The following is a 26,203-nucleotide window of genomic DNA, read 5'->3' on the forward strand; positions in this document are numbered from 1 at the left end:
CATTCGGTGCAAATGCAAGGAATGGGTAAAGGGTAGACGACAGAGGGAGTTCTTTCTTCTGCTTGAGAGAGACTGGTTTGCATGCTATCTCAGTCAGTGACATAAAAAGAAACATGCAAAATGGGATGGAACTTGTCAAACTAACATCTTGTACACGGCCCGCTAGACATTATTCACAAATAACTTTGGTGAAGTTACATTTGCCTGCTAGAGGTATTTGGTATTCTAGATCTATGAGATAAGAAAGTAGTGCTTTTGCTTCTTAGTCCCCTGCTTTGCTGAACGTGTGCTGTGTCTGTCCCAGTGACCGCCTTGCTACATTCAAAAAGCATTGAAAAAGCATAGGGCAGTTGCTTTGTCAGTTAGCATTTGGCTAACTTAGCTGCACTTTAGAACTGTAGCCTACTATTACTACTGAACTGGATGTTTTGGAGTTTAACACACAGCTGTGCACTAAATTGAACATGATTGCTGTGGCGAAAAAGCTTGGGTTCAGCTGATACTGAATGAATGTTGGTGGTGGTCGGAGGGGCCATAGGCGCTGATTGGCAGCCACGCTTCTGTCAGTCTGCCCCAGGGCAGCGGTGGCTACTGATGTTACAACCACCTGTATAACTGTGTATGAATGACTCTGGACTCTCTGTAAAGCGACTTCGAGTACTTAGAGAAGTGCTATATAAAATTGAATATGATTGATTGATTGATTCATTGATTGATACTAGTGATGTGTGAGTCTTGACTCACTCGAGAAAAATGTTATGTTTACTAACCTCGGAGTACCGAGTCAGCCTCTCTCATTAACGCCAGGCGACATACACAAACTAGAATGCGTTTCGTGAACGAACTGCGAGAGTGTGCTTGCTCTGTTTTTCTCTCATGTTTGCTCGTTTATTGTGAAAGGGTCTAGTGTGTTCGTTGGCATAAAAAGTTAGTCTTCTCTTATAAGCCTAGTTAGTACATCTGATTAGAGCTAGCAACCATGAATTGCAGATTAAGGGGTCCCCTATCAGTGTTCATTTTGGCAGCTATTTTAGATTCAGTCTTAAGACAAAAATGCATATTAGTTTTAGTCACATTTAGTCATAGTTATCCTTCTTAGTTTAAGTCTAGTTTTCGAAAACTGAGCACACTACAATAGCTACGCTGTGTCCAGGTATCCTCAAACGTTTTTCAGGTAACCTAATGGTTCAAGGTCTCTCATGAATCATTACTCCCAGGACACGGGTTAATGTTAACTCACGCTATCGGTCCTCTCCAACCACATTAGCAACAAAATGAGCTAACAAGTTAACCATTCTTTCAGTATAAGCTACTTTTGCATATCTACAACGTATAGGTCTAGGTAGCTTACGTTTAGCCCCTTACTCAGATATTACAGCTGCTTAACACAGCTAGGATAGCTAACGTTACCGTAGTAGGAATACAAGCCTTAACCCACTATATCCACACAACTAAATTCATGAATTACTTCAAAGGTTTACTTCACAACTTGAATTAAGGAAAATTATCCCCTGTTACGGCTAGCTGAAACTGCCAGTGGATACTCCCATGGATGGGAGACGTTAGCTGCTACGGCTAACTAACACTATCAGTTTCCATTAAAATTTCAGTCAGTACACTGAAAATGCTGCCATTCAACTCACCTTAACGAAGTGGAAATACGGTAGCTAGGTTAGAAACTGTAGTTACTCTTATTCTTTCTCAAAGTTGAATTGAGAGGGACAGAGAAATACGGTTCCTCTTATTCTTTTTCAAAGTTGAATTGAGAGGGACAGAGAAAATGCGGTTCCTTGGATTTGGCGGAGGTGTCAGTGAGAAGCACAGGTGCAAGCCAGTTTAATGAGCCTATTATGATGTCATAATGCACAGAGTTCTGCCATGCAAGTCTATGGAGAAAAAAGGGGATGAAAAAGAGGAATAAAAAAGGAGTGGCAAGGAGTACCGCCACGAAAAGTCATAGCGGCTTGCACCGGATCGAGCCGGACATTTCGGTGTTTGAATGGCGTCTCTATCTCAAACGGGCGAGGAGTAGTTAGCTGCAAGAAAAACGGGGAGAATAAATAAATAAATAAAGAAAACTTGACGATAACAATACTGTGCTTCCCTTCGGGCAAGCACACTAATTAAAACGATACATTGCATCACTCACTACTCTCCTTAAAACTTGTACAATCTCATTCCAACATACCCTAGTCTATCTGCCTAGCCTTTAGCAAGTAGTTGCCAGAAGTTCCATAACTTATCACAGACATAAGGAGGTGGTTGCCAGGCTTCCCAGACCCACCCCCCTCCATATTCATGATGGGTTAGGACACATACCACTACCATAAACAATAACAGATACACCTCAATAAGATTTATCAAAGGTCAGTATTAGTTTAGGATAATTCCTGACCCAAAGTAGTCTGTGATAGCCCTAGCCACAACCACTGGCTCGCTTTTTCAGCAGCCTCGTACAACTCCTTTAAAGCACCATTGACCGTCTTCGAAAACCCAAATCCAACAGAAGTTTTGTGGTTGATTTTAGCTACAAAACCTCTAACACCTATCCCTCCTGGTCTTGTGTGTGCTTGCCAACCTCGTTCCCTCGCTGCCCGCTGCCAGTTTAGCATACTTTCGCTTCTTCCTTTTAAAATCGCATCTTCAAAGGGAATTGTTAACTTAAGAAAGTGAACGATGCACTCACACTTAGAATGCAACACCATGTCTGGTCTCATAACAAGTCTCAACAATACAAAGTGAAACTTGAAAGTTGTCTTCCAACATCAGCCAACATCTACAAACCCACACTTTCACCCATTTACCAGTACTGTTTGGACATGCCGGGTGTCCACTTTTCTGCCCCTCTCGCACAAAAGAAATTCTACTGTCCCTGTTATTAACTGAAAAAGGGTTGACTTCAACTCTCAAACAAACACAAAGAGGATTTTAAAACTTGATTATGTCTCCACGAGTAGCAACCCTAGGTCAGGCTAGTTTTACGGCCAGACAGAATATGTTTTGGTGAGCCAACACCCAAACACAGCTTGCAGCTTCTGTCTTCAACCCCCCTCTAAGGTCCCCCCCCCACTAACTAAGGTTCTGTCTTCACCCCCCCCCCCCCCCCCCCCCCCCCCCTCTAAGGTTCTGCAGAGTTCGAAGGACATCATAAGTGGCTCCAAACTGAACCAATGAATTTAATGCAGTTACAGCCATGGCCTTGTTCTCTCCAGTTCTTCCTCATGTCAGCATCATGCCCGTTCATCCATTGCCCTTGATTTACTTAAAGAACCACTGCTGCGTGTGTATCTTCCTTTTCTTGGTGAACAAAGCTAGTTACTATCTGCCTCCTCTCCTGTCACCTAGCCCAATCACTGCTCTTTCACTCTGCCTGCCCAATGATATCTCTGTGCTGTAACGTGCCTCGTGCATGTTGATCCGCTTCTCCTTGACTGGCGTCATTGTCGTACTGGTTATCTGTTAATTAAAAAGCAATATTAGAAAATATCTGAAATATTAGCCTACATAAAGTTTAACCGTAAGCCTAATCTTTGGAAACCTCAAATTGAATTAAGCAGCCTAGGCGAATGCGGCTTGTGTTTGAATGTCACATAAGATCAATATTTATAAAAGCAATATTTATAGCTTTATATTGAATTATGTTATTATTAATAATTACTTAATACAAATGAGAAAAAAAATCCTTGAATTTGCCTTGAAGGTTCACGATAACCAGTTTAATTGAATTTCTTTTTTCCCACAAATGTATGACTTTTCTCTCGTATATTTGTGAGTATTTTCGTGCAAATGTATGACTTTATAATCTGAGAATATCCAAGTTTTTTTTTCTCGTGAATGTACATATGCACCAGGTTTAAGATAAAATGCACAAAACGACCTCTAGTGGCAGTTGATGGCACAGCAACTGAGTTTAACCTACACCTGAGCTGTGGTTTAAGTGGGGCTTAAAAAGTTTAAGTTAAAACCGTGTTAAAAATCTAAATAACAGCCTATCTAACAATAGAGCAGTTGCCTCCATTTGTCTACGTAGTTAATTTGTTTGAGGCATACTTTATAAATATACTCATATTTTTTAAATTATTATTTTTGATGGTTTGATGGTTTAACTTAAATATTATACTTAATTTTGTTTTATGAATTTAAATGCATTCAGCTTATTGCGTAAAATGGTAATTGTTTTTCTTGTTTTTATTAACGTTTTATAGTCACTTTGGACAAATACATCCACTGAATACCTTAACTGTAGCGATAACTATATAACTCACTTTCTCTCCCTGTGTTTCGTCTGCAGACAACCCAGGGAGTGCAGGTGAACTGCTTCCGGACCCTGAGTGACCTGGTGTTGGGGTACCAGCAGCCTCACAAAGGCTTGGTCACCCCCCTTCTCTACCCAGTGGGCCCTGAAGTAGAGCCAGCAGAGGAGAGCTCAGGTTGGCTAATACACACACACACACACACACACACACACACACACACACACACACACACACCCATGACCTACTGACTCATTGTGAATATTGCTCTGATTGCAAAAACTGCACAATAGTACTAGAAATAGAATAGTAATAGAACAACAGTAATAGAACAAAAACGGCATAATAGTATTGCATGCGAAAAACAGCCTGTAAACTGGTGTTTTATGGGGTTTGGGTTTATGTCTCTGCTTGTGCTCAGACATGTTGTTTCCAGCCTATCTCCACCCTGAAGTGACCATAAATGGTTCTCATTTCATTAAATTGCTCCTTTTGATCATGACTGTGTTGTCAGCGTTCCTGTAAAAGTGTTTCTCAATGATTATTAAAACAGTGGCAAAATAATGCTGAAAATGCTAAAGTACTCATCAAAGTGGGCGCTCAAAAACATGTTTTACTCGGTACAGAGAAGAAGACATGGATTGATGTTTCAACTGATTTAAATGCATTATTTGCTGACATGGAGAATAAATGCCTCTATAACTTAGGTCTTAGGGCATATGCCAGGTCTGTAGCAGAGGCCTTGGTAGTGTGAGAGCAAGGCTTGTATATGATAATGGCATAGAGGCGATGCACAATGTTGTTGTGATGTCATTGATACTTGTAGCCCAGCCATAATGAATATGTCCGAATTTCAAACATTGTCTGATAGAGGATGATGGCTGAAAAATGGGACTGTTGAACTCTGTCATTTACCTAGTACTTGGCCTGCAGACTTATTGTTGTTGTGTGTTGTTGTAACCTGCGCTGTGAGAAGCTCTTGCCCTGGACTTGAACCCCCAGTCTCAGACATGGGTGTGCTGGCAAGGAGGCTAACACCCATTTGTAACGGGGTGTTTTTGGGGTCTATCTCACACAGATGGTGACGATGAGAAGCCCAGTGGAACCTCTCCTGGCTCAACAGCGCCCCCTGCTGCTCCTCCAGCCCCAACCCCGACCGCACAGCATCTGCTGCTCCAGCGGCTACAGGACATCACCACCCCCAGGTACCACTGGAAGACACACACACACACACACACACACACACACAAACACACACACACACACACACCCACACACACACACACACACACACACAAACTCCCATAACCTACAGGACATCACCACCCCCAGGTACCACTGGAAGACCCACACACACACACACACACACACACACACACACACACACACACACACACACACACACACACACACAACACCCACACACACACACATACACACACACACACACACACACACACACACACACACACACTCCCATAACCTACAGGACATCACCACCCCCAGGTACCACTGGAAGACACACACACACACACACACACACACACACACACACACACACACACACACACACACACACACTCCCACAACCTACAGGACATCACCACCCCCAGGTACCGCTGGAAGACACACATACACACACACATACACACACACACACACACACACACACACACACACACACACACACACACACACACACACACACTCCCATAACCTACAGGACCTCAGCACCCCCAGGCACTGCTGGAAGAATGCCATTCTAACGCAACATACACATCAGTACATGTGAATTATTTACAATAGGAGACATCTTAGAGTAGGTCACAAAGAAGATTACAATTATTACAATCATTATTATTTCTATTATAAAAAATATTTAACTGAATATTTTAGACTAAAAGCTAAAATATTCTAACTAATTAGACTAACTAATCTCAGTTTAGTTAGGGTTATAATATGTCCTAGTGATCAACCCCAGGGGTTATAATATGTAAGGGATAATGTATAGAACGCAGGTCCTTATCGGAAAATAAGTCCCGACAGGGTGAACCGGACACCGACGCGAAGCGGAGGTGTCTTGCTTCGCCCTGAAGGGACTTATTTTCCGATAAGGACCTGCGTTCTATACATTATCCCGCTTATTATACGGTTACTTGCCACAACAAAACAAAAAAACAAATACACTTAACACAGTGTGTCTTTTTACAATGTATTTGTTACTATACGTAGTGTTACAAAGCAGAGAAATAGTTCGCCAAAGACGTTGAACTTCAAAGACGTTGAACATTCTTTAGAACACAGCTGCTCAACCGTCTGCTGAAACTCCATTGATAAGTTAGTGTGGAATACTTGGGGAATGATACGAAAGACCTATATCAGAGGCACAAAACCCGTTGCCATCACAGCGGTCATTATATGCAGGTCATTATATGAAAATAAGTACCTGCGAACGTTGGGGATGGCCCATTCAAATCAACGGGGCTTTTTGGAACGTTCTGAAGAGCCGTATAATAAGTCCTAGAGATCAACCCCAGGGGTTATACTATGTCCTAGTGATCAACCCCAGGGGTTATACTATGTCCTAGTGATCAACCCCAGGGGTTATACTATGTCCTAGTGATCAACCCCAGGGGTTATAATATGTCCTAGTGATCAACCCCAGGGGTTAGTTGTGACCCAGAACTGGGATGCTGCCATCCTAACTCTCCATATTCTATGCTCTGGTGTGTTGAAGTGTTGGTGGAAACAAAAATGGAGAGGGAGTTAGAACACAGCAGTTTAAATATTCAAGTCATCCATCCACCTGTTTTTTTATCCAGTTCACTGTAATAGTCTCATGAGGCCAGCTGACTATACTGAATATTTTAGACTAACAAGACGCTGCAGGGGCTGACATGGGAACAGAAGTGGCATCAGATGCGCGCCAGATGTATGCCCATATCTGATCCTGTGTCAGCTGCTTATAATAATAATAGTAATAATAATAATAATAAAACTTTATTTACAGTATAGCACCTTTTATACAAAAGAATGCAGCTCAAAGTGCTTTACAGCAAATACATTACGTGCACAAAGACATTACATGCACATAAAAGTAGACATCAAAGAAAAACTCAGATATAGTGCAAAAAAAATAATGAAAATAAATAAAATAATAATAATAATTAAAATGATAAAAATTGAATATGTAATTATGGAGGCAAGGGACTGGAACGCAGGGCTGTGCCTGAGCTGGCTGTGTCTGTGTTGCAGTGTGGCGTCAGAGGTGGTTTGCATGCTGGGAGAGTATCTGCGTGGGGACCTCGGTCAAGACCTGGACGGCCTAAAGAGAAGAGGCGGCGGCCTGCAGCATCTACAGCGGACCCTCAGTGCCGTCTGCCAGGGCCTCAGCAGGTCTGCTCCCACATCTAGCCTTCCCTCCCTACTGCATGGGAATTCAGTAACGAAGTGCCGTTAATTATGCTTTGACTGGTTTTCATTTAATAGCTTTAATACGTACGTTTTGTTTAGTTTTAGGCTTAAATTTAAGTGCATACACTTTTATTTAACTTTAAATTTAAGTACATAGGCTTTTATTATTGAAGGCTGCAGTTTGGTTGCATGGCATTTTGGTTTGGTTGGTTACCTGGTTACAGTTTGAGAGCATTGAATTGTTCAGCATATCTTGACATCTGTTCTGTAATTGGTTGGTCTGCAGTGAGATTGACTACACCTTATCCAGCTTAGAGACTTTGGCTAAAGTCTTTGACCATCCCAGCTGTCCCCTGTCCTGCCCACGACCTCAGGTACAAGAAAGGCTGTCACTGCTCACGCACATGCTCAACTGTTATAGCGTTTAGGAACTGCCCCCTTTGCTGGGAATTTTAGGAAGTGATTTTTAGTTAGTTACATTCCGCAATGTAAGTCTTTATTATTTCCAACTGGCCTTTCTGGAGGCAAACGTGCTACATGTATAATGTCATTACCAGTGTCACTGTCTCTGTCATACAGAGTGTGGGGAAGACATCAGACATAAGCCTAGAAAGTCTGCTGTTCAAGATCTCTGCCCTTTGCAACCTGTTGTCCACTCTGGAGAAGAGGGTATAAACACACACACACACACACGCACACGCACACACTCACACGCACACACTCACACACACACACACACACACACACACACACACACACACACACACACACACACACACACACACACACACACACACACACACACACAATAACTGCATAATAGCATAATAACACACACCATAATTTCTGAAGAACTGTTTTTTTTAAAAGCTTTTTGACACCCATTTTAATGTGTCCCTCCTGTGCAGGTGTTGAAAGCTCTACAGGATGCTGTAGTCAACCACAACCTAGCAATGCAGCCTGCTCCTACTCCTACTCCTGCCCCTGTCCCTGTTCCTGCCCCTTCCCCTGCCACTGCTCCTGCTCCTGCCCCTGCCCCTGCCCCTGCTCCTGCCCCTGTTCCTGAAGTCTCACCCCCAGTGAAAAACCACACCCCTTCCATACCAGTGCACAGCTTTCAGGTGGGTACATAGACACCACATATTCTCATGTATAATATATATGTATTTATCTGCGTGTCTTCTGAGTGTTTGTCTCTGTCTGTGTGTGTCTGTGTGTGAGTGTGTGTGCGTGTGTGCGTGTGTGATTGTGCGTGTGCGTGTGCGTGTGCGTGTGCGTGTGCGTGTGCGTGTGCGTGTGCGTGTGCGTGTGCGTGTGCGTGTGTGTGTGTGTATATATCTGTGTGTGTGCAGGTGAAACTGGTCCGGTATGGGAGAATGGTGGTATCTGTGGACGTGGACACGGGAGTGCTGCTGTTTGACAGGAAGTCTGCTTCAAATGGTGTGGAGACGGTCACGCAAGATAGAAGTGAGATATTATTGCACTTCTTTCAGAGAAACACAATCAGAGCAATATTAATGATGAGTCAGTATGTCATGTGTGTGTGTCTGTCTGTGTGTGTGTGTGTGTCTGTCTGTGTATGTGTGTGTCTGTGTGTGTGTTTCATGCATGCATGTGTAGTTTTGCAGCTGATCAAATTTCAGAGCCTTCCAGCCAAGCTAAGAATGGTGGTGGACAGTTATCATAACACCCCACGGGAACTGCTGTTTGAGAGCACAAAGGTAACCAACAGATGGAAAGAAACTAAAAAAGCATGAGAGAGTGTGTGTGTGTGTGTATGTGTGTGTGTGTGTGTGTGTGTGTGTGTGTGTGTGTGTGTGTGTGTGCATGTGTGTATGCCAGAGAGAGAATAAGAAATAGAGGAATTAGAGTGTGTGAGTGATGTCATCCTCTTCCTTAGAAACGAGAGGCCTTCTGCCACCTCCTCCAGCTGATGAAGACCAGGCACTCACAGCAGACCGAGCCTGACGTCATCTCTGTCTTTGTGGGCACGTGGAACATGGGTAATATTATGACGTCATCTCTGTGTTTGTGGACACGTGGAACATGGGTAATATGTTACTTAATGCCCTTAATGTCCTGACAGATACCACATTACTCTTGGCACATTAAGTTGTCTGGGAAACGTCATTAGCACCCACTCGAAACTCTGTTACTAACTTTGAACATCATTTTGGCATGTCATCATGCATTGCCTCTTGAAGGGTCAATACATTTCACTCACTTAAATCACTCACACACTCTTGCTCACACAAACACTAAATCCCTCACACACTCACACTCATTCTCTTACAAAAACAATAAATCGCTCTCACACTCACACTCATTCACTCACACAAACACTAAATCACTCACACACTCACACTCATTCACTCACACAAACACTAAATCACTCACACACTCACACTCATTCACTCACACGCAAACACTTAATCACTCACACACTCACACTCATTCACTCACACAAACACTAAATCACTCACACACTCACACTCATTCACTCACACGCAAACACTTAATCACTCACACACTCACACTCATTCACTCACACAAACACTAAATCACTCACACACTCACACTCACACTCTCGCTCACACAAACACTAAATCACACTCACTCATTCACTCCTACAAACACTAAACTCATACACTCACACTCTCACTCACTACACTTCTACATTTAGCGGTTTCACTGTCAGCCTTAGGGTAGGACCCAAACGTAGAACTTGAGACGCAAACTTTAAATCGAAAACAAGGATACCGATACTACCAGAAACACAAGGGTTTAAATTCACGGGACTATATGGGAAAACAACAAACAGGTTGCCAGGGAACAATAAGACACGCCAGGCAGTAATGAAAGGGCGTTAACAAAGGCACACAGGACAACGAAATCACATGGATCACAGGAAGTAAACCAAGAGGCATATGGAACACAGGAAGTAAACCAAGAAGCACATGGCCAACCATGCAAGCAAACACAAGGAACATGAACAAACGACAGGACAACACAGAGGGAACACATCAACCAGGATCAGATCCTGGCCAAGATCATGACGGACTGTCATTCAACTTGTCTACCAGCCAATGGGTGCTTGGGGCACAAGAGATGCGATTATTTATTCACAATCACCTGTGTTCTTTGAGAATTTTTGAGTCCCACATTTGATTTTTATTTTTGCTAATGAAATGCTCATTTTGATTTTCATTCATTGATTCTCAATCTGGCCAGTTTCTGTCAGATAACATTACCTATGGCCTTGGGACTGAGAAGATCTCCATACAAGTCTTTATGATGGATTAAAAAAAATTGCAAATAATCACAACTTTTTTTTTTGGGGTGCCTGCATCTGACAAAAATACTAAGTACGTATCTGTCCCTATGAGCAAAATGAGAGGCATACAGCATTTCTAACTCGCATTTCTGAACCCCCTAAACTAATTTAGGCAAAAACTGTACTGTAAATGTTAACCGCTCTATAAAGTGGCTGTACCTTAATAAATACATAAGTAAATCCCCTCTAATGGCTCTTAAAATGTGAGATCTCTCCATCATATTAAACATGTGAGGTAGGGGAGTTTTTAAATGCATGGAATAGCCCTTAAGCTTGTCCCAGGTGAGCAGTAGTGAGTGATTTACCTGTCCTCTTTTGCAGGAGGCTCCCCTCCTCCACGCAGCCAGCAGTCCTGGCTCACGTGCTGTGGCCTGGGACGAACCCCAGACGAGTCCACTGCATCCCTGCCTCACGATGTGTATGCGGTGGGCACGCAGGAGAACCCACAGGGGGAGAGGGAGTGGGCAGAGCACGTGCGCGCCTCCCTCAGGAGTGCCACCAGCATTGAGTATAGACAGGTAACACTTTACCTTTCACCTGTGCTCTTTTATCAACTCTGTTTCTCTCTTTCTCTCTCTCTTCCTCCCTCTCTTTTCCCCCTTTTTTCTCTCTCTCTCTCCCTCTCTCTCTCTCTCCAGTTTTTATCAATTAAGAATAATCTCCAAACTTAAGTCTGTTTTATCATACAATGATCTGGAAAAAGTCATCCATGCTTTCATAACCTCCCGTCTAGATTATTGTAACTCCCTTTATTTTGGTCTCTCTCTGACACTGGTGGCACGGCTTCAGATGGTCCAAAATGCTGCAGCTAGGTTGCTCACCAACACAAAAAAGCGTGAACATATCACACCTGTCCTAGCCTCCTTGCACTGGCTTCCAGTCCAGTCAAGGATACAATTTAAAATTCTGCTTAGGGTTTTTAAAGCTCTCCATGGTCTGGCCCCCAGCTACATGGCTGATATTATTCATCCCTATCTAGCCCCCAGGTCCCTTAGATCTTGCAGCCAAGGTTTTTGTGCCTTTTCTGTTGCCAGCCCTCAGCTGTGGAACCAACTGCCACTTGACATTAGAAATGCCCCTTCAACCACACTTTTTAAATCCAGGCACAAAACGCACCTTTTTACATTGGCCTTCCCTGTGTTCTTATTGTCTCACCCTCTTATGTCTGTAATTAAGTGTTGTCTGTTGATTTATTCCATTTTATTTTGTTTATTCCATTTTATCTTGTCTCATTTTATTATTTTTTCTATATCTAATGCACTATGTACAGCACTTTGGTCAGTGCAAGCTGTGTTAAAATGTGCTCTTTCTCTTTCCCCCCTTTCCCTCTTTCTCTCTCTCTCTCCCTCTCTCTCTCTCTCTCTCTCTCTCTCTCTCTCTCTCTCTCTCTTCCAATCCCTCAATTGATCTTTAGCTTCCTTCTTTCTGTTTTTCTAGCCTGCCCACACTCACAGCTTTAAGGGTTTGCTCACCTTCTCCTCATGTTTGCAGTGGAGGATGTTCTTGTCATTATGTCACAGGTCCTGGTTTGCTGCTGTCTTTTGTTTATCATGACCTCTTCTTTTTATAATCTATTTAATGTTTATGATTATATGACAGGTGCGTCAGGGGATTTGTTTTATGATTGTCAGTTGGTTATAACTGTGAACTTAACTGTGAACTTGGTGGTTTATGACAGTAAGCCTTGTGCAATGTTTGTGAATGTCCTACAGGTGGCAGTACAGTCCTTGTGGAACATCCGCCTGGCTGTGTTTGTGAGACCGGAGCATGAGAACCGTATCAGTCAAGTGAATTCAGCAAGTGTTAAGACGGGTCTTGGGAATGCATTGGGTATTGCTCACGTACACATGCAAACAAATGTACATCCAGATACAAAATAGCCCTAACTCCATACATAGAAACATACCATAAGTCCTCACACACACACACAAACACACACTCACAGGAACTCACACAGGCACACACAAACACGCATACACAAAAAAACACACACACACACACACACACACAAGAGCTCACATAGGAGCTGGCTAACACACACACACACACACACACACACACACACACACACACACACACACACACACACACACACACACACACAGGAACTTACATAGGCACACACACACACACATGTACGCATACACTTTATGAACACGCAAACACACACATTCATCATCTGTCCATATCTGACTGGCTTGATAGTTATTGAGTGTTATTGTAAGGGCCTCTTTTCCCATCTCCATGTATTGCAGGAAGCAAAGGGGCGGTTGGAATCTCTTTCCTCTTCAACGGAACCTCCTTTGGCTTTGTAAACTGCCATCTAACCTCAGGCAGTGAGAAGGCCCTCAGGTCCGCACGCTCATACCCAGCTCTCATACATCTGATCCAGCCAGATATGCGGATTTCCTGTACATATATCACATAATCACTGATTCCATATGCACAAAACACAAAAAACTATTAATTGACTTGTATCTAAATATCATTGTCATCATTTGAACTTGTAATTGTATTGTTATGGTGCTATATAAATACAATTGAATTGAATTGAATTGAACTTTAACAGTTCATTGATTGGTTTCGTGGAAAATAATCTGATTTTTCTTTCTTTAAGAAAGCCTGCTCTCTCTGTGAATGTGTGTGTCTACTTGCCACTTTACATCTTGGAGTATTTGCTTCATCTCTTTTTAATCCAATCTCTTTAGGAGGAACCAGAACTTTCTAGATGTCCTGAGGCTGTTGTCTCTGGGTGACAAGCAGCTTAATGCCTTCGACATCAGTCTGCGTTTCGCTCACCTCTTCTGGTGTGGGGACCTTAACTACAGGCTAGACCTAGACGTGCAGGTTACATGTCTTACTCTTCCTTGACCACATCACTTACTCTTTCTATAACCTCCACACAAGGTCTACTTCATTTAAGATTCGTGATTAGTGCACAAAACATTTTCTCACTTTAAAAACGGATTTATGAAGATGTTTGTATAGACAAACATCTCCATAAATCTGTTTTTAATGTGAGAAAATGTTTTGTTGACTTTCTACAGTGGGAGTGTTTATACAAAGGCAACTGATTAAAATGACTGCATAAACAGATGGATAAAAGTTCCTTGCTCTTCCCATAGGATATCCTGAAGCATGTGTCCAAGAGGGAGTTCGACGAGCTCATGTGTGCTGACCAGCTGACACGTGAACGTCACAAGAGGAAAGCCTTCTTCAACTTCAGTGAGAATTCATCCCCATCTATTCATCCTTAATCAAATGAGAAACTGACAGTATCAAGGAGTCTTGCATGTGTTGGTGCAATTACTGCTTTTCTGTTCCCCTTTCTTGCCCCTTCGTCTGTTAAGAGGAAGAGAAGATCACATTTCCCCCAACCTACCGCTATGAGCGCGGCTCCAGGGACTGCTACTTGTGGCAGAAGTACAAGACCAGTGGGGTAAGATGTCCTGGTCTGTCCTCTGACTGTCTCCTGCAACAGGACTAAGCATACCACACAAACGGCAGAAACAGGTGGTATTCACTTTGCCATCTTGGGAAAGTCAGGAATTGATGTCTACACTTGAATATTTTTTATCTGAAATATAACAAATGTAAAGGTTTAGGATGAATATTCTGCAACACAATGTAGTAGCGTTCAATATGGGCCCACATATTGTAGTACCAGTCAGATTAACGATAGTTTTACTCTGACCTCTCAGTTGTAGTTGAGCGTGTGTTGCTGTCATGCTTGTGGCATCTTGAGCAGATGGTGGTATTGAGGGGTTTTCGCTGTGGCCTGCCTCCCTGCTGTAAACTTAGTTGCATCCCTCCAGCTATTTTCAGACGTAACCCAGTCCTGTGCTGCTGTCAGCCTGGCGGGGGGTTGGGGGGGGGTGTAGGGGGGTCAGCCTGGCGTGGGGCAGGTCCGGGTGGGGGGCAGGTCAGGGGGGTCAGCTGTCACTACTGCCAAAAAAGGGGCTGAAAAAAGTCCTGATTTTCCGAAATCCACTACAGTCTGTGTAACCTGTTTTAGTTATACACACGAAAAGATGTTAAATTCCTTGTGCTATTGGTTGGGGACTTCCCACAGCGGCCAATCCTGCAACTGCCCAACCCTAGATCCTGTGCAGAAAGATACAACAACAACAATGCACAACATGCTCTGTCTGTAGCCCACAACTGCTAAACACAACAACATGAATCATAGAACCTGAGCAGCAGGATACAACAACAACAACAACAACAACAAAACTGCCTTCGTGAGCATTTCACTGGGGTTTTCAAGCAGGCACCTTCCTTCATCAGTGTTTAGTTGAATTAGGCCCACAACACCTCTAGAAGGTTCAATAGTGGAGTCTGGTATCCCAGAGCAACCCCCTCCATACTCATGATGGGTTAGGACACATGCCACTACCAGAGACTATAACATAAACACCTCAGGATACACCTCAATAAGATTTCTCATATGTCAGTGATAGTTCAGGATAATTCACGACCCCAAGTAGTCTGTGATTGCCTCAGCCACAACCACTGGCTCACTTTTTCAGCAGCCTCAGACAATTCCTTTAAAGCTCTTTTGAGTGGCCGTCCTTGAAAACCAAAATCCAGTTGAAGCCATATGGTTGATTTAGCTTCAACGCCTCCACTGGCCTCGAGAGTGCTTGCCAACCCTGTTGCCTTGCTTCCCCTACCATTTCCACATACTTTAGCTTTTTCCTTTCAAATGCTCCCTCCAATTGCATCTTCAAAGGGAATTGTAAACTCAATATGAATGTACATGGAATGGTCACTTCCATGGTTGTCTGTCTAGGACATTACATTTTCTGGAGAAATCGTATGTTATTGTAATGTTTTTACTGGCCAATAAGATCGGTTCAAAGTTGTTCATCTCATTGCACACACACGCACGCACGCACGCACGCACGCACGCACGCACGCACGCACGCACGCACGCACGCACGCACGCACGCACACACACACACACACACACACACACACACACACACACACACACACACACACACACACACACACACACACACACACACACACACACACACACACAAACACACAGGCATTAATTTGAAGTTGTGTTTGTGCAGGTGCGTATCAATGTGCCGTCATGGTGTGACCGAGTTCTGTGGAAGTCCTACCCTGAGACGCACATCATGAGTACCTCATATGGTGAGTTCAGCTGTTCGCTCCAACTCACAGCCCTTGCGTAAAACCCAAGTGCACGTTGAACATGTCTGCCTTCCAGCAAATCAAAAACAGAGCGCAGCTATTTCCTGCAGCATTCCTTCAGGACAGATCTGCGGTCTCATGTTATGTGGCTGGACAAAAAAAGGTTTTCTTATGAAGCGGTCTCCACCTCCTACGTCTTGGTCTGTGGTCAAGTAACATAGTCATATCCTGTCTGGATCACTCCCTGTTCAACTTTGTCCCACGATCCTAAATATCTGGCTAGATTCACCGCCAGAGCTGTGAAAAGTCATTATTGTTCAGTTGTAAAATGTTGTGTATTTTAATTTTACAATTCACTTTTGCATTTGACTGTGCACCTAATGCCTTTAACCGATTGTAAGTGTTACAAATGTAATAGCCCTTGGTGATTGCTATGGTTTCATGCGTCATTTGTTTCAGGCTGTACAGATGACATCTTCACAAGTGACCACTCTCCTGTGTTTGCAACGTTCCAAGTGGGGCTGACATCACCCTTCTACAGAACAGGTATGGACCTGTAAGGGCCAACCACTGATGGTTTTGATAAAAACAAGATAAAAAAGCGGTCGTACACACTCAGAGTCACAGAGTAATTTGATACTGTATGTTTCAAAAATGTCAAGTAAAAGAGAAATTGGCCACCAAATGTATGGCTTTTATTTTGGTATATTTTTGCATTTGCTGATCAGTGTCAAAATTGGTCTGCTATAAAAAATAAGACAACTTGCTTATTTCTTGCTTTGGATAGATTGGTTTCCCTCTTCTACGATGCGCTACTTCTTCATTCTTGTTTCACTATACACTCATTTTACCTTTAATCAAAACAACATGGTCTCACAATTGCAGCAATACACAATCATATGGTCACACATGACTGAATAAGTGCACAAATTGTGATGCTCACCGTTATACACTTGCCATAGAGTTGTTCATTTGCCATTGGTTACTATTAATATAGGAACTAATATAATATTAATAATATGTATATTTATATAGTAGCACATCTAAAGCTCATTGAGACAAAATATGCATTCAATTACAGTATTTGCAAACTATTTATATACTGTCTGAAAATGTCACTTATTTAGAACGAGTAGCTACCAATTATCTGATCTTACACAGGCTGCCTAGTGAAAATACAGTTTTAACTACAGTAACTGATGAAAACTGATTAGAATGTTGAGCTGTTTAAAACTGTAGGCATTGTATGAGGATGATGATGGTTAGGACAGTAACTATCTCTGTGTTGTGCCGACTGTAGCCTGTAGAGAGTGGACCCCTCCTGCTGTCCAGTGTCCAGTTACCTATTCTAATATGTGGTCTGTAACTACTGCCCCATGACATGCTAATATTTAGTAAATGTTAAGTATTTAGGTCATAAACTTTAGAGTTCAGAGATGTCCTGCCTTCCTGATATGCTGCTGTGCACCCTGTGTTTGGGTTTCACAGAGTCAAATGCCAGTCTAGAAAAGGCCTGGATTGAAATGGAGAGTGTGGAGGCCATAGTGAAGACTGCCAGTAAAGCAAAGTTCTTCATCGAGTTTCATTCCCTGTGCTTGGGAGGTACTTTCACTTCATTGTCTTTGTGTCTTTTGACGCCCTGAACATCCATGTGTTGGACAGGAATCCTCTTTTCATATACTTCTACTGAAGACATATGTGCCATGTTGGCTGTTAGTCACCCTGACCGTCTTCTCCTTTTTTTTTCACTCCTTTGCAGAAGTCCGACGCTCAAGTGAGAATGACTCACAGAGCTGTGAGGTCCCAGGGTTCCTTAAACTGGGCTGGTTGTCAAAGCAGCTCCCCAAGGTTTAAAAACTACACTACAATTTTTGGGTTTGAGTACAACATGTGAAAGTGTATCCATGTGCAGTGACCAACTAGTCATCTCTTATTTACGTGTATTTCCTTCTCTCTTTCTCTTTTCTGCTCTTTAAGCTTCAACCCATTGTCTCAGATATGGAATATCTTCGAGACCAGCACCTACTTCTGTCAATCAAGTCGTGCGATGGTTTTGAGTCATATGGTGTGTTTAAATAACTTGCTCACACCTTTCTGTAATATGAGTTAAATCCACTGTGCTAAGTAGCATGACAGATAAGCCTGTGTCTAACAATGCCTCTGTGTCTTCTCCCTCTAGGTGAGTGCTGTGTAGCGCTGCGCTCCCTCATTGGTAGTATGGCGGAGCCCTTTGAGACCTTCCTGTCTCACCGGGGCGAGGAGACGGGGTCCATTCGAGGACGGGTGCGGGTCCATGTGCCCGTAGACCGGCGCCAGGCCCGAGAACGCATATATGGTGGGGTGTTCACTTTCATTCTTCTCCTCCATACTTCCTCTATCATTTCCTATCATGTCGCATGTGCATCTTCTGCATCTTCTCCTTTTTTTTTTGGTTCCTCTCTCTGTCTCTGGATCCACTTTCACCCTCTCCACCCTGGGGCTTCTGGTTTTGGAATGCCTCATGACTAATCCCCTGTCTTGGGCAGATGCTCTCCCACCACACACACAAGCTTCTGTTTACCTCCAAACCCCACAACCACAGAAGTCATAGGACATGTATTAACCACAGAAGTCTTAGGACATGTATTAACCACAGAAGTCTTAGGACATGTATTACCTGAGTGACCTCTGTGTCTCTTCCCTGTTGTCCTTAGAGTGGTTCTGCTTCGAAAAAGATGAGAAGGGTCTGGTAAGGGGGCGCCTGTCACCTCAACCAGCTCGTGGACCTCAGCCCCGGTGAGACCTCTTCTATGCTTTTCCAAAAACTGATAGAAGGTGGACTGGTGAAGCTAATGCTTCTCAGATGTTATGTTTGTTTTTTGTGAGTAAGGTTGAGAGCAACACCAATCGGAGGAAACACCATGACATCTGCAGCAGGTTAACCTTTGACCTTTTGGATCTCCTTCCCCTCTCAGATCCTCAGCACCTCCTCGGTTTCCAGCGCCAAACAGCTACACCAACCCAGCCTACGTCATGTTTGAGGGAGTCCCGGTCCTGCGGCGGAAAGAGGAGGAAGCTCACCCCCGGAAGGATCCTCCGATGGTATGGTCACGGGACTCAGTGGTGCAGCTTCCCAGGGTGACTGGGGGCCAAGTTCCGGAGAGGAAGGCCCCCCGTCGGTCGGACTTCACTGAAATTGAGATCCCTGGTTGCCTTCCCCCTTACATGCCTCCTGGTGACCGCCCATCTCAACCCGCACCACAACACGGTACATCTTACCAGCTGTTCCCAACCAAACAGCCACCTCCCTCCCTGCCCAGTTCAAGCAGTATACACCCATCCAAAGACTACCACTTGCAGTCACGAGTCATTAAGGCAAGTGTGGCTCCAGAAACAGCCATTCCAGTGAAGAACCTGAGGAACATGTACATAAATCATTCCGCCATCACCAGGGAGACACAGAGAACCCATAAAGAGCCAGTCAGAAAAGAGCGTCCCAGGGTGCACCTGGAGCAAACCAGCCCGGGGTGCAATGGGCCTCCCCTCTACCCCTACATGTCAGCTAGGGTGCCCCGTTGTGAAGCTTTGGCCCCCTGGGTCGTGGAGCAACCTCCCGCGCCCTCCGGAGACAACTCCCTCACAGCCCTGCAGATCGCCAAGTCTCTGAGTGAGGTGGACTTCCAGCCAGCCGAGAGCAAAAGCAAGTTCCGGCCTACCCTCAGGCCCAAGCAACTCAGGAACCATGGGCACCCTCCAGCACTGGCCAGTGAGGGCACTTACTGCTGGGAGAAAGAGGCAAGTCCTCTACTTCTTTATACCGTTAGATTTCACATTTTCAAGTGACTTGTGTATTCAACAAAAAACATACTCCAGTCATGTTTATGTCGGTCAGAGGAAGTTTTGTTTTATTTATTTACTTGTTCATTTATGTTGTTTATTTATTTGAGGGGATGAAGGGTTGTTAGTTTCACATGCACCAAATATGCCTGTTTTTTCTTAGTCTTGGTCCATGTTTAGGGAAAACAGCACTCCTCCTCTATCAAACTAGCTTCATCCAAAGGGTGAGGTGACAACGGAAAGATTAGGTGTATACTATTTTAAGAGATGAGGCACTTGGTGATTCAAAAAATATATTTTTTTGATGGTTGAAACCAATGTGTCGAAAGCTGACAATGTCATTTTGGATAAACGTGGACATCGTGTATGTTGTGTAGTTTTGCAATTTGGATCAGAAACCCAACAAAAAGATAATAGCTTTTACAGCCCAACGTCATATATTGCTGAAAAATATCAGTAAGCAGGCTAGCTAGTTTTTTTATCAGTAGCCAATGTGGTTGGTGATGGCAAAGTAGGTCTTTAAGCTAGTTAGCTTGCTAGTTTTGGACAAAATCGATTTCATGTTTCTTTAAATAGAGGATCAGTAGCCCTTGTTGATCCCAACAGGTTTCTGTCCTACACGGGGCTCCAGAGACAGTGCAAGACCTGTTGAGCACCCTGGGCTTGCAGCGCTACACCCTGGGGCTAAGTCTTAATGGCTGGGATGACTTGGACTACTTCAGGTGAGGGGCAGGCAGGAGAATGGACTCATACGGATAAGTAAAGTATTTTTGTTCATGTGCTATGTGTGGGTATACAGCTTACTAGGTTATACAATTTATTACAGTACGTCATAGAACGTGTCGCGTTTGTGATGTGGCGACTCGGCAAAATGCGACACGGGATATGACGTACTCTAGTAAGTTGTATAACCTAGTAAGTTGTATATCCACACAAAGCTTTTAAGCCCTGATGGTATTTATCGCCAACCTCTGCAACTTCTGAGTGGGATGTTATATAATGTAAAGCTTAGTTATTTCAAAATAAATATTGTTTTAACGACATGTTTTCAGCATTGTCCATCCCATCTGAGATGGTTGCTGCCATTTTGAATATGGAACAGAATATGAAATAGAATCATAAAACAGAATCATGGAACAGAATCATGAAACAGAATCATGGAACAGAATCATAAAACAGAATCATGAAACAGAATCATGGAACAGAATCATAAAACAGAATCATGGAGCAGAATCATGAAACAGAATCATGAAACAGAATCATAAAACAAAGATCATGAAACAAAGATCATGAAACAAAGATCATGAATCATGGAACCAGATCAGCAGTGTTGGTGTCTGACCTCTAACTTCTGACCTCTGACCTCTGACCTCTGACTTCTGACCCTGTCTCTGCAGGGGAATCACTGAAGAGGACCTGCACGCAGCCGGAGTATCCAACCCCTCTCATCGCCGCAGGATCCTGGAGAACCTGCCCAGGATCTGGGACTGAGCTTGGACTGATCCCAGCAGGGTCTCACACACTCCCTAGCTTAAACATGAGTGGTTTTCTTTTCAGGTAGACACATATCCTAAATGTGGCATGCACATGTAATTTATTGTTTTTTTTACAGAACATATATATTTTCCCAAACACTTTCATTTCTGCTCCACTGTAACATCTGATTGTGATTTTGTACAAATACATTCCATTTTCTTCAGTAAGTCAAGGCCTGTCTGGTGAAAGATCTTTCCAGTGAGTGTCATGCACTCATGCACACATTTAACAGCGTTTACTGTAGATTCACATGCCTCATACGCCCCCACATCCCGTCTTTGCCTTTTATGACATGAGTTTGGAGCCTTTTTTAATCACCTGATTACAGTGTCAAACAGGGAAAAGCTACCACTGCCCGTGAGAACAGATTGTAAAATGTCTATGGGCCCTAACTTCTCATTATGTATATTTGCCATCTAAGCAACAACTTTACATATGGGGCTGTTCAGAGTTCTCCTGTTTGTCTCTCCATTAACATATTGTTTATACTGTCCTTTTAAAGCCAAACTACACATATCCCTATTGTTTGGGCTGTGATTCAGCATGATGGCCCAGAGACACCCACACCTTGACAGGAATGAGGATTTGAATGGCTAGCTTGGCATTTGTGGTGCAATATTTGTGCCAGCACTGCAGTGAGGTTGAGAGTGGTCAAATAGACTAGCTGGCATGTACTTCAGTTTATATGGGAGGCGAATAAGCCTGTGGGGCTATTACTCAACCACAAGAATTGCCATTTTCTTGGAAACCATAGCAGCTCCAACTCTCCGCTCCAGAGAATGAAAAAAGCTTTTTGTACATATAATATTTTTTTTCTTTGATATATGGAGTCTGCCTTGTATAAAAATTGATGTCTGAGAATAAACATCTAGACTGTAAAGTCATATTTGCTTTGGCTTCATATAAATCAATAAAACAATCCACTTCAAGTGTATTCTTCCTGGCTTTGCAGGCACCCAAGCCCTTGACCCTTGTGCTGATATTGTTGTACCATTGTAATCAAAGAAAGTCCAACCTGCTTTTGACCAACTTAGCAACTATCACACCAGGTGGTGTTTGAAAAAAAAAAAACAGAACTGCAAACATTACCCTGTAAATCTTCACAGACAGAATTATAAAGAAGATATTAAGCTTCCCTCGCTTGGTTTCATTTCGTGTCAGTCACTGAAATGTATTCAGGTCAGAACTGCAGTCATCTGGATGTGTCCACAATGAGACGGAGGGTCATCTCAGAATCAGAATCAGAATTGTTTTTATTGTCTAGTAAGTTTACACCTACCAGGAATTTGTTTTGGCATATTTGGTGCTGACAATAAACATAAAAACATAATAAGTACTACACAAAAGAAAAACAATGTATAAAATAAAATACATTCAGTCCCTGCCTCTAAGCCAATTATGAGCCGCTCTCTGACAGCACTCAGCTGTCATGTCCCACAGTAGCCACAGTGGCAAAAACATGCTTATTATGGCCTCACTTATTCTCCTGAGCTGACACATCTATGCACTATGGGAAACCACAGCATGTGACAAGGCCAGGCACGGTCTGTGTTGGGCGTGCGGTGCAGCTGCGTTCCCTGATGATTGTCATTTCGGCCATTTTGACATTTCCCTAACTCTTTTTACATAGAATAGCTTTTTAAAGTCCTTTATCACCAATTTATAGATGAGAATTGAATTGATGCACAAACATGAAAGTTGTGTGTAACATGAGTCTAAGGGTTAAAGGCACCCAGTGCAACTTTCGAGGCTTAAACATAAACATTCAATTTCTAGTCTTTTTTACACATAGTAAGTTTCAATAACTCCATACCATTACATATCGACATTTAAGGAGCAAAGATGAGACGTCGTTGTGTGGTGAGAACTGATAGAAAATCGACAACAACAACAATCGCCGCCATTTTCTTTATTTTTTTGTAACCTACAATAAATAAAGCAGGATTCCAGTCAATGGAAAAATGGCCTCTCCCCACCGGCGATTGTGTTGTTTACGATTTTCTATCAGTTCTCACCACACAACGACGTATCATCTTTGCTCCTTGAATGTCGATATGTAATGGTATGGAGTTATTGAAACTTACTTAGTGTAAAACAGACTAGAAATTGAATGTTTATTTTTCATTGAATGTTTATATAAAGTTGCACTGGGTGCCTTTAAGACTACATTTTACATGTAGCCTATCCTTTGGTGACCCCATTCGGATCAACTTTGTTCCAGTGCATGTTAGCCTACATCTAAAATGCATGCTCTTTTATTGAATGTCACAAACATGTCTTGGCATTATGAGGGTTTTAAATTGTGCTAACAGAGTTTCAAGTATTGCTACTATTACAGTTTTTGTGTGGTTTACCCAGCGAAATGAAAAAAAAGTGTTGCTACACTGAAAAAAAAAGGGTCAGTTTTTGTGAAATGACATCAACTCTGCCAAGGCTAATCTCTGACTAGCTTTCTACTAGCTCATAATGTCTAGCATAGCCTATATTATATTTCATGAAATAATAAGTGGATAACTTTCTGTCAACTATGTAAAGGTAGATAGTCAGTGCTGCCAATGCCCCTGGTCAATGACTAGTCTCAATAGCTGCTGCTGCTGCTGCTGAAATGTGTTGGTTGACCATTCAGTCATGGAACAGACTGTAACGTGTAACACGTCGGGGGCCATGCCAGAGGGCATTGACTGGTCACGGAGGCTATGCTGGAGTGCCTGTTTTCGGTCTTAACTGACCTTGTTGCAGCGTGGTTTGGTTTCCTGCAGGTCTATTAGTGTGTGAGAAACATCGGAGACATGTTCGGAAACTAGTGTTCTAAGTGATAAGCTCTGAATGTGTTTCGGATGGGCAGAGCATGTGAGTCATTGCTGTCCTCACATTCTTGCTTTGTGAGTGTGTGTGTGTGTGTGTGTGTGTGTGTGTGTGTGTGTGTGTGTGTGTGTGTGTGTGTGTGTGTGTGTGTGTGTGTGTGTGTGTGTGTGTGTGTGTGTGTGTGTGTGTGTGTGTGTGTGTGTGTGTGTGTCTGTGTGTGTCTGTGTGTTTGTGTGTCTGTGTCTGTGTGTCTGTGTCTGTGTCTGTGTGAGAGTGAGTGTGGGTGTGTGTGTGTGTGTGTGTGTGTGTGTGTGTGTGTGTTTGTGTGTGTGTGTGTGTGTGTGTGTGTGTGTGTGTGTGTGTGGTGGATGGTAGGGATTGAGAGCTCATCACCACAGCAACGGAGCCTAATCTGCCTAGCTGTGTGGACCTCTGGATTCTTAGTTATGGCACATTAACCACCAGAAAGACGAGCGGAGGATCCCCATGGATGATTAGAGAGATGTGGTGCACACTTCAAGCCCCCAAACCACAACAATAAGACGCTGGGCCATTAAAACTATTAAAAAGCTGTTAAAACGGACCCTGAAGCATGCGTGCACTTCATGCAACAGTCCTAGGCTCTCCGAGCACACATCATGCAGGATCCACACACTGCAATAATTTGAGTTTGAAAACACGCACAACCAAAACTAAAAAAACGGCTTTCTCTTGAGAGGCAACTGGCCATATTTTCTTCAGCACTCGTGATATACAACAGATGAAAAACTGTTTTCAAGATATCTATTCACTGTAGGACTTAATCTTTTACATTGTGCCATTAGGACACAAGGGGACCAAACCATTAGAAATGGCTACAAATGGAACGTTTTACTCCTAATGGATCATAAACTAGCTGATAACAATGGATCAACTCTCACTTAGTGCTGGAAAAACACCTCTTAACAGACATCCTGTTATGCTTCAGTCCTCTAAGATGGAGAGATACAGATATCTGTTTGTGGGGCTTTGCCCTCGTCACTGTGTGCACATGAGGGAAATCCTCCCAGAGTTCATTCATCCATGCCAATGTGTCGCAGGTGTAGACGCCTTTCAGCCAATGTCTGGGTTTAATCTGAACCAGATGTGTGTTGCATTGAGTGCCTATTTATTATTATTTACAATAATAAAATCTAAATTCATGATCAAAAGGAAGATTTGGAAAACAAAGTTACTTTAGATGCACATAACGAAGAAAATGCTGGCATTGTGTTCCATAGTCGATAACTTCAGGAGATTTCCAGAGTTTTCTGTACACAAGTTCTGAATATAGTTCTGTTTTACACAACCATGTAAACTAATGGTTGATGAATTGTGGAATATAGTCTTTTCAATCTGCTCTTCATATTTAACTGAACCCCAGATCTATAAAACACCTACAGGCTATGTTCCATAAAATCCCTGTTTGGCCTTAATGTGAGATTATAAAACCCCTCACTGTAGGCCTACTGCTCCACATAACTTGGCCTCCTCCTCATAGTATTGATCACCTGTTGCACTCTGTGGGCACCATGTTACCAAATATTAACTTTACAACAAACACAGGGTGACTCAGCAGACGGACATTAATGAAGTGTCCTCTTGCTGAAACAATGAGCATACTATGTGCTTGTTTGAGTTTCTGAGAGAAAGTGAGGGGTTTGTGATTGAGGTCTGAGCCTGGAGGACATAGCCTACAGCCGGACAGACATGTAGACATACAGAGAGATATTTCAAAACTGGCACACCTATACAGCATGGCCACACATCTTCCCTCAAATGGCAGACAAATTCAGGCACTTTAATCTGATAGCCTACTGATACATCTCGTGAACCAAAAATGTACACAACCGAATGACAT

At 43.0% G+C, this 26,203-nt stretch overlaps 1 protein-coding gene across 1 annotated transcript in view; it reads left to right on the forward strand.

Moving 5' to 3' along the window:
- Positions 1 to 22,379, forward strand: part of inppl1b (inositol polyphosphate phosphatase-like 1b) — a 28,948-nt gene extending 6,569 nt beyond the window's left edge. Inside the window, exons 3-27 of the mRNA XM_080841095.1 lie at positions 4,292 to 4,430; positions 5,332 to 5,458; positions 7,509 to 7,649; positions 7,954 to 8,041; positions 8,247 to 8,336; positions 8,576 to 8,788; positions 9,020 to 9,134; positions 9,288 to 9,388; positions 9,568 to 9,670; positions 11,323 to 11,519; positions 12,714 to 12,831; positions 13,257 to 13,353; positions 13,710 to 13,848; positions 14,127 to 14,226; positions 14,352 to 14,440; positions 16,086 to 16,167; positions 16,627 to 16,713; positions 17,656 to 17,769; positions 17,927 to 18,015; positions 18,145 to 18,232; positions 18,347 to 18,502; positions 18,861 to 18,942; positions 19,122 to 19,941; positions 20,590 to 20,705; positions 21,381 to 22,379. Coding sequence (XP_080697221.1) covers positions 4,292 to 4,430; positions 5,332 to 5,458; positions 7,509 to 7,649; positions 7,954 to 8,041; positions 8,247 to 8,336; positions 8,576 to 8,788; positions 9,020 to 9,134; positions 9,288 to 9,388; positions 9,568 to 9,670; positions 11,323 to 11,519; positions 12,714 to 12,831; positions 13,257 to 13,353; positions 13,710 to 13,848; positions 14,127 to 14,226; positions 14,352 to 14,440; positions 16,086 to 16,167; positions 16,627 to 16,713; positions 17,656 to 17,769; positions 17,927 to 18,015; positions 18,145 to 18,232; positions 18,347 to 18,502; positions 18,861 to 18,942; positions 19,122 to 19,941; positions 20,590 to 20,705; positions 21,381 to 21,474 — 3,585 coding nt within the window. The 3' untranslated portion in view covers positions 21,475 to 22,379. The remainder of the gene's footprint in view (positions 1 to 4,291; positions 4,431 to 5,331; positions 5,459 to 7,508; positions 7,650 to 7,953; positions 8,042 to 8,246; positions 8,337 to 8,575; positions 8,789 to 9,019; positions 9,135 to 9,287; positions 9,389 to 9,567; positions 9,671 to 11,322; positions 11,520 to 12,713; positions 12,832 to 13,256; positions 13,354 to 13,709; positions 13,849 to 14,126; positions 14,227 to 14,351; positions 14,441 to 16,085; positions 16,168 to 16,626; positions 16,714 to 17,655; positions 17,770 to 17,926; positions 18,016 to 18,144; positions 18,233 to 18,346; positions 18,503 to 18,860; positions 18,943 to 19,121; positions 19,942 to 20,589; positions 20,706 to 21,380) is intronic.
- The last annotated feature ends 3,824 nt before the right edge of the window (positions 22,380 to 26,203 follow it).

Source organism: Sprattus sprattus (assembly GCF_963457725.1).
Source record: "Sprattus sprattus genome assembly, chromosome: 6".
NCBI classification, from domain to species: Eukaryota; Metazoa; Chordata; class Actinopteri; order Clupeiformes; family Clupeidae; genus Sprattus; species Sprattus sprattus.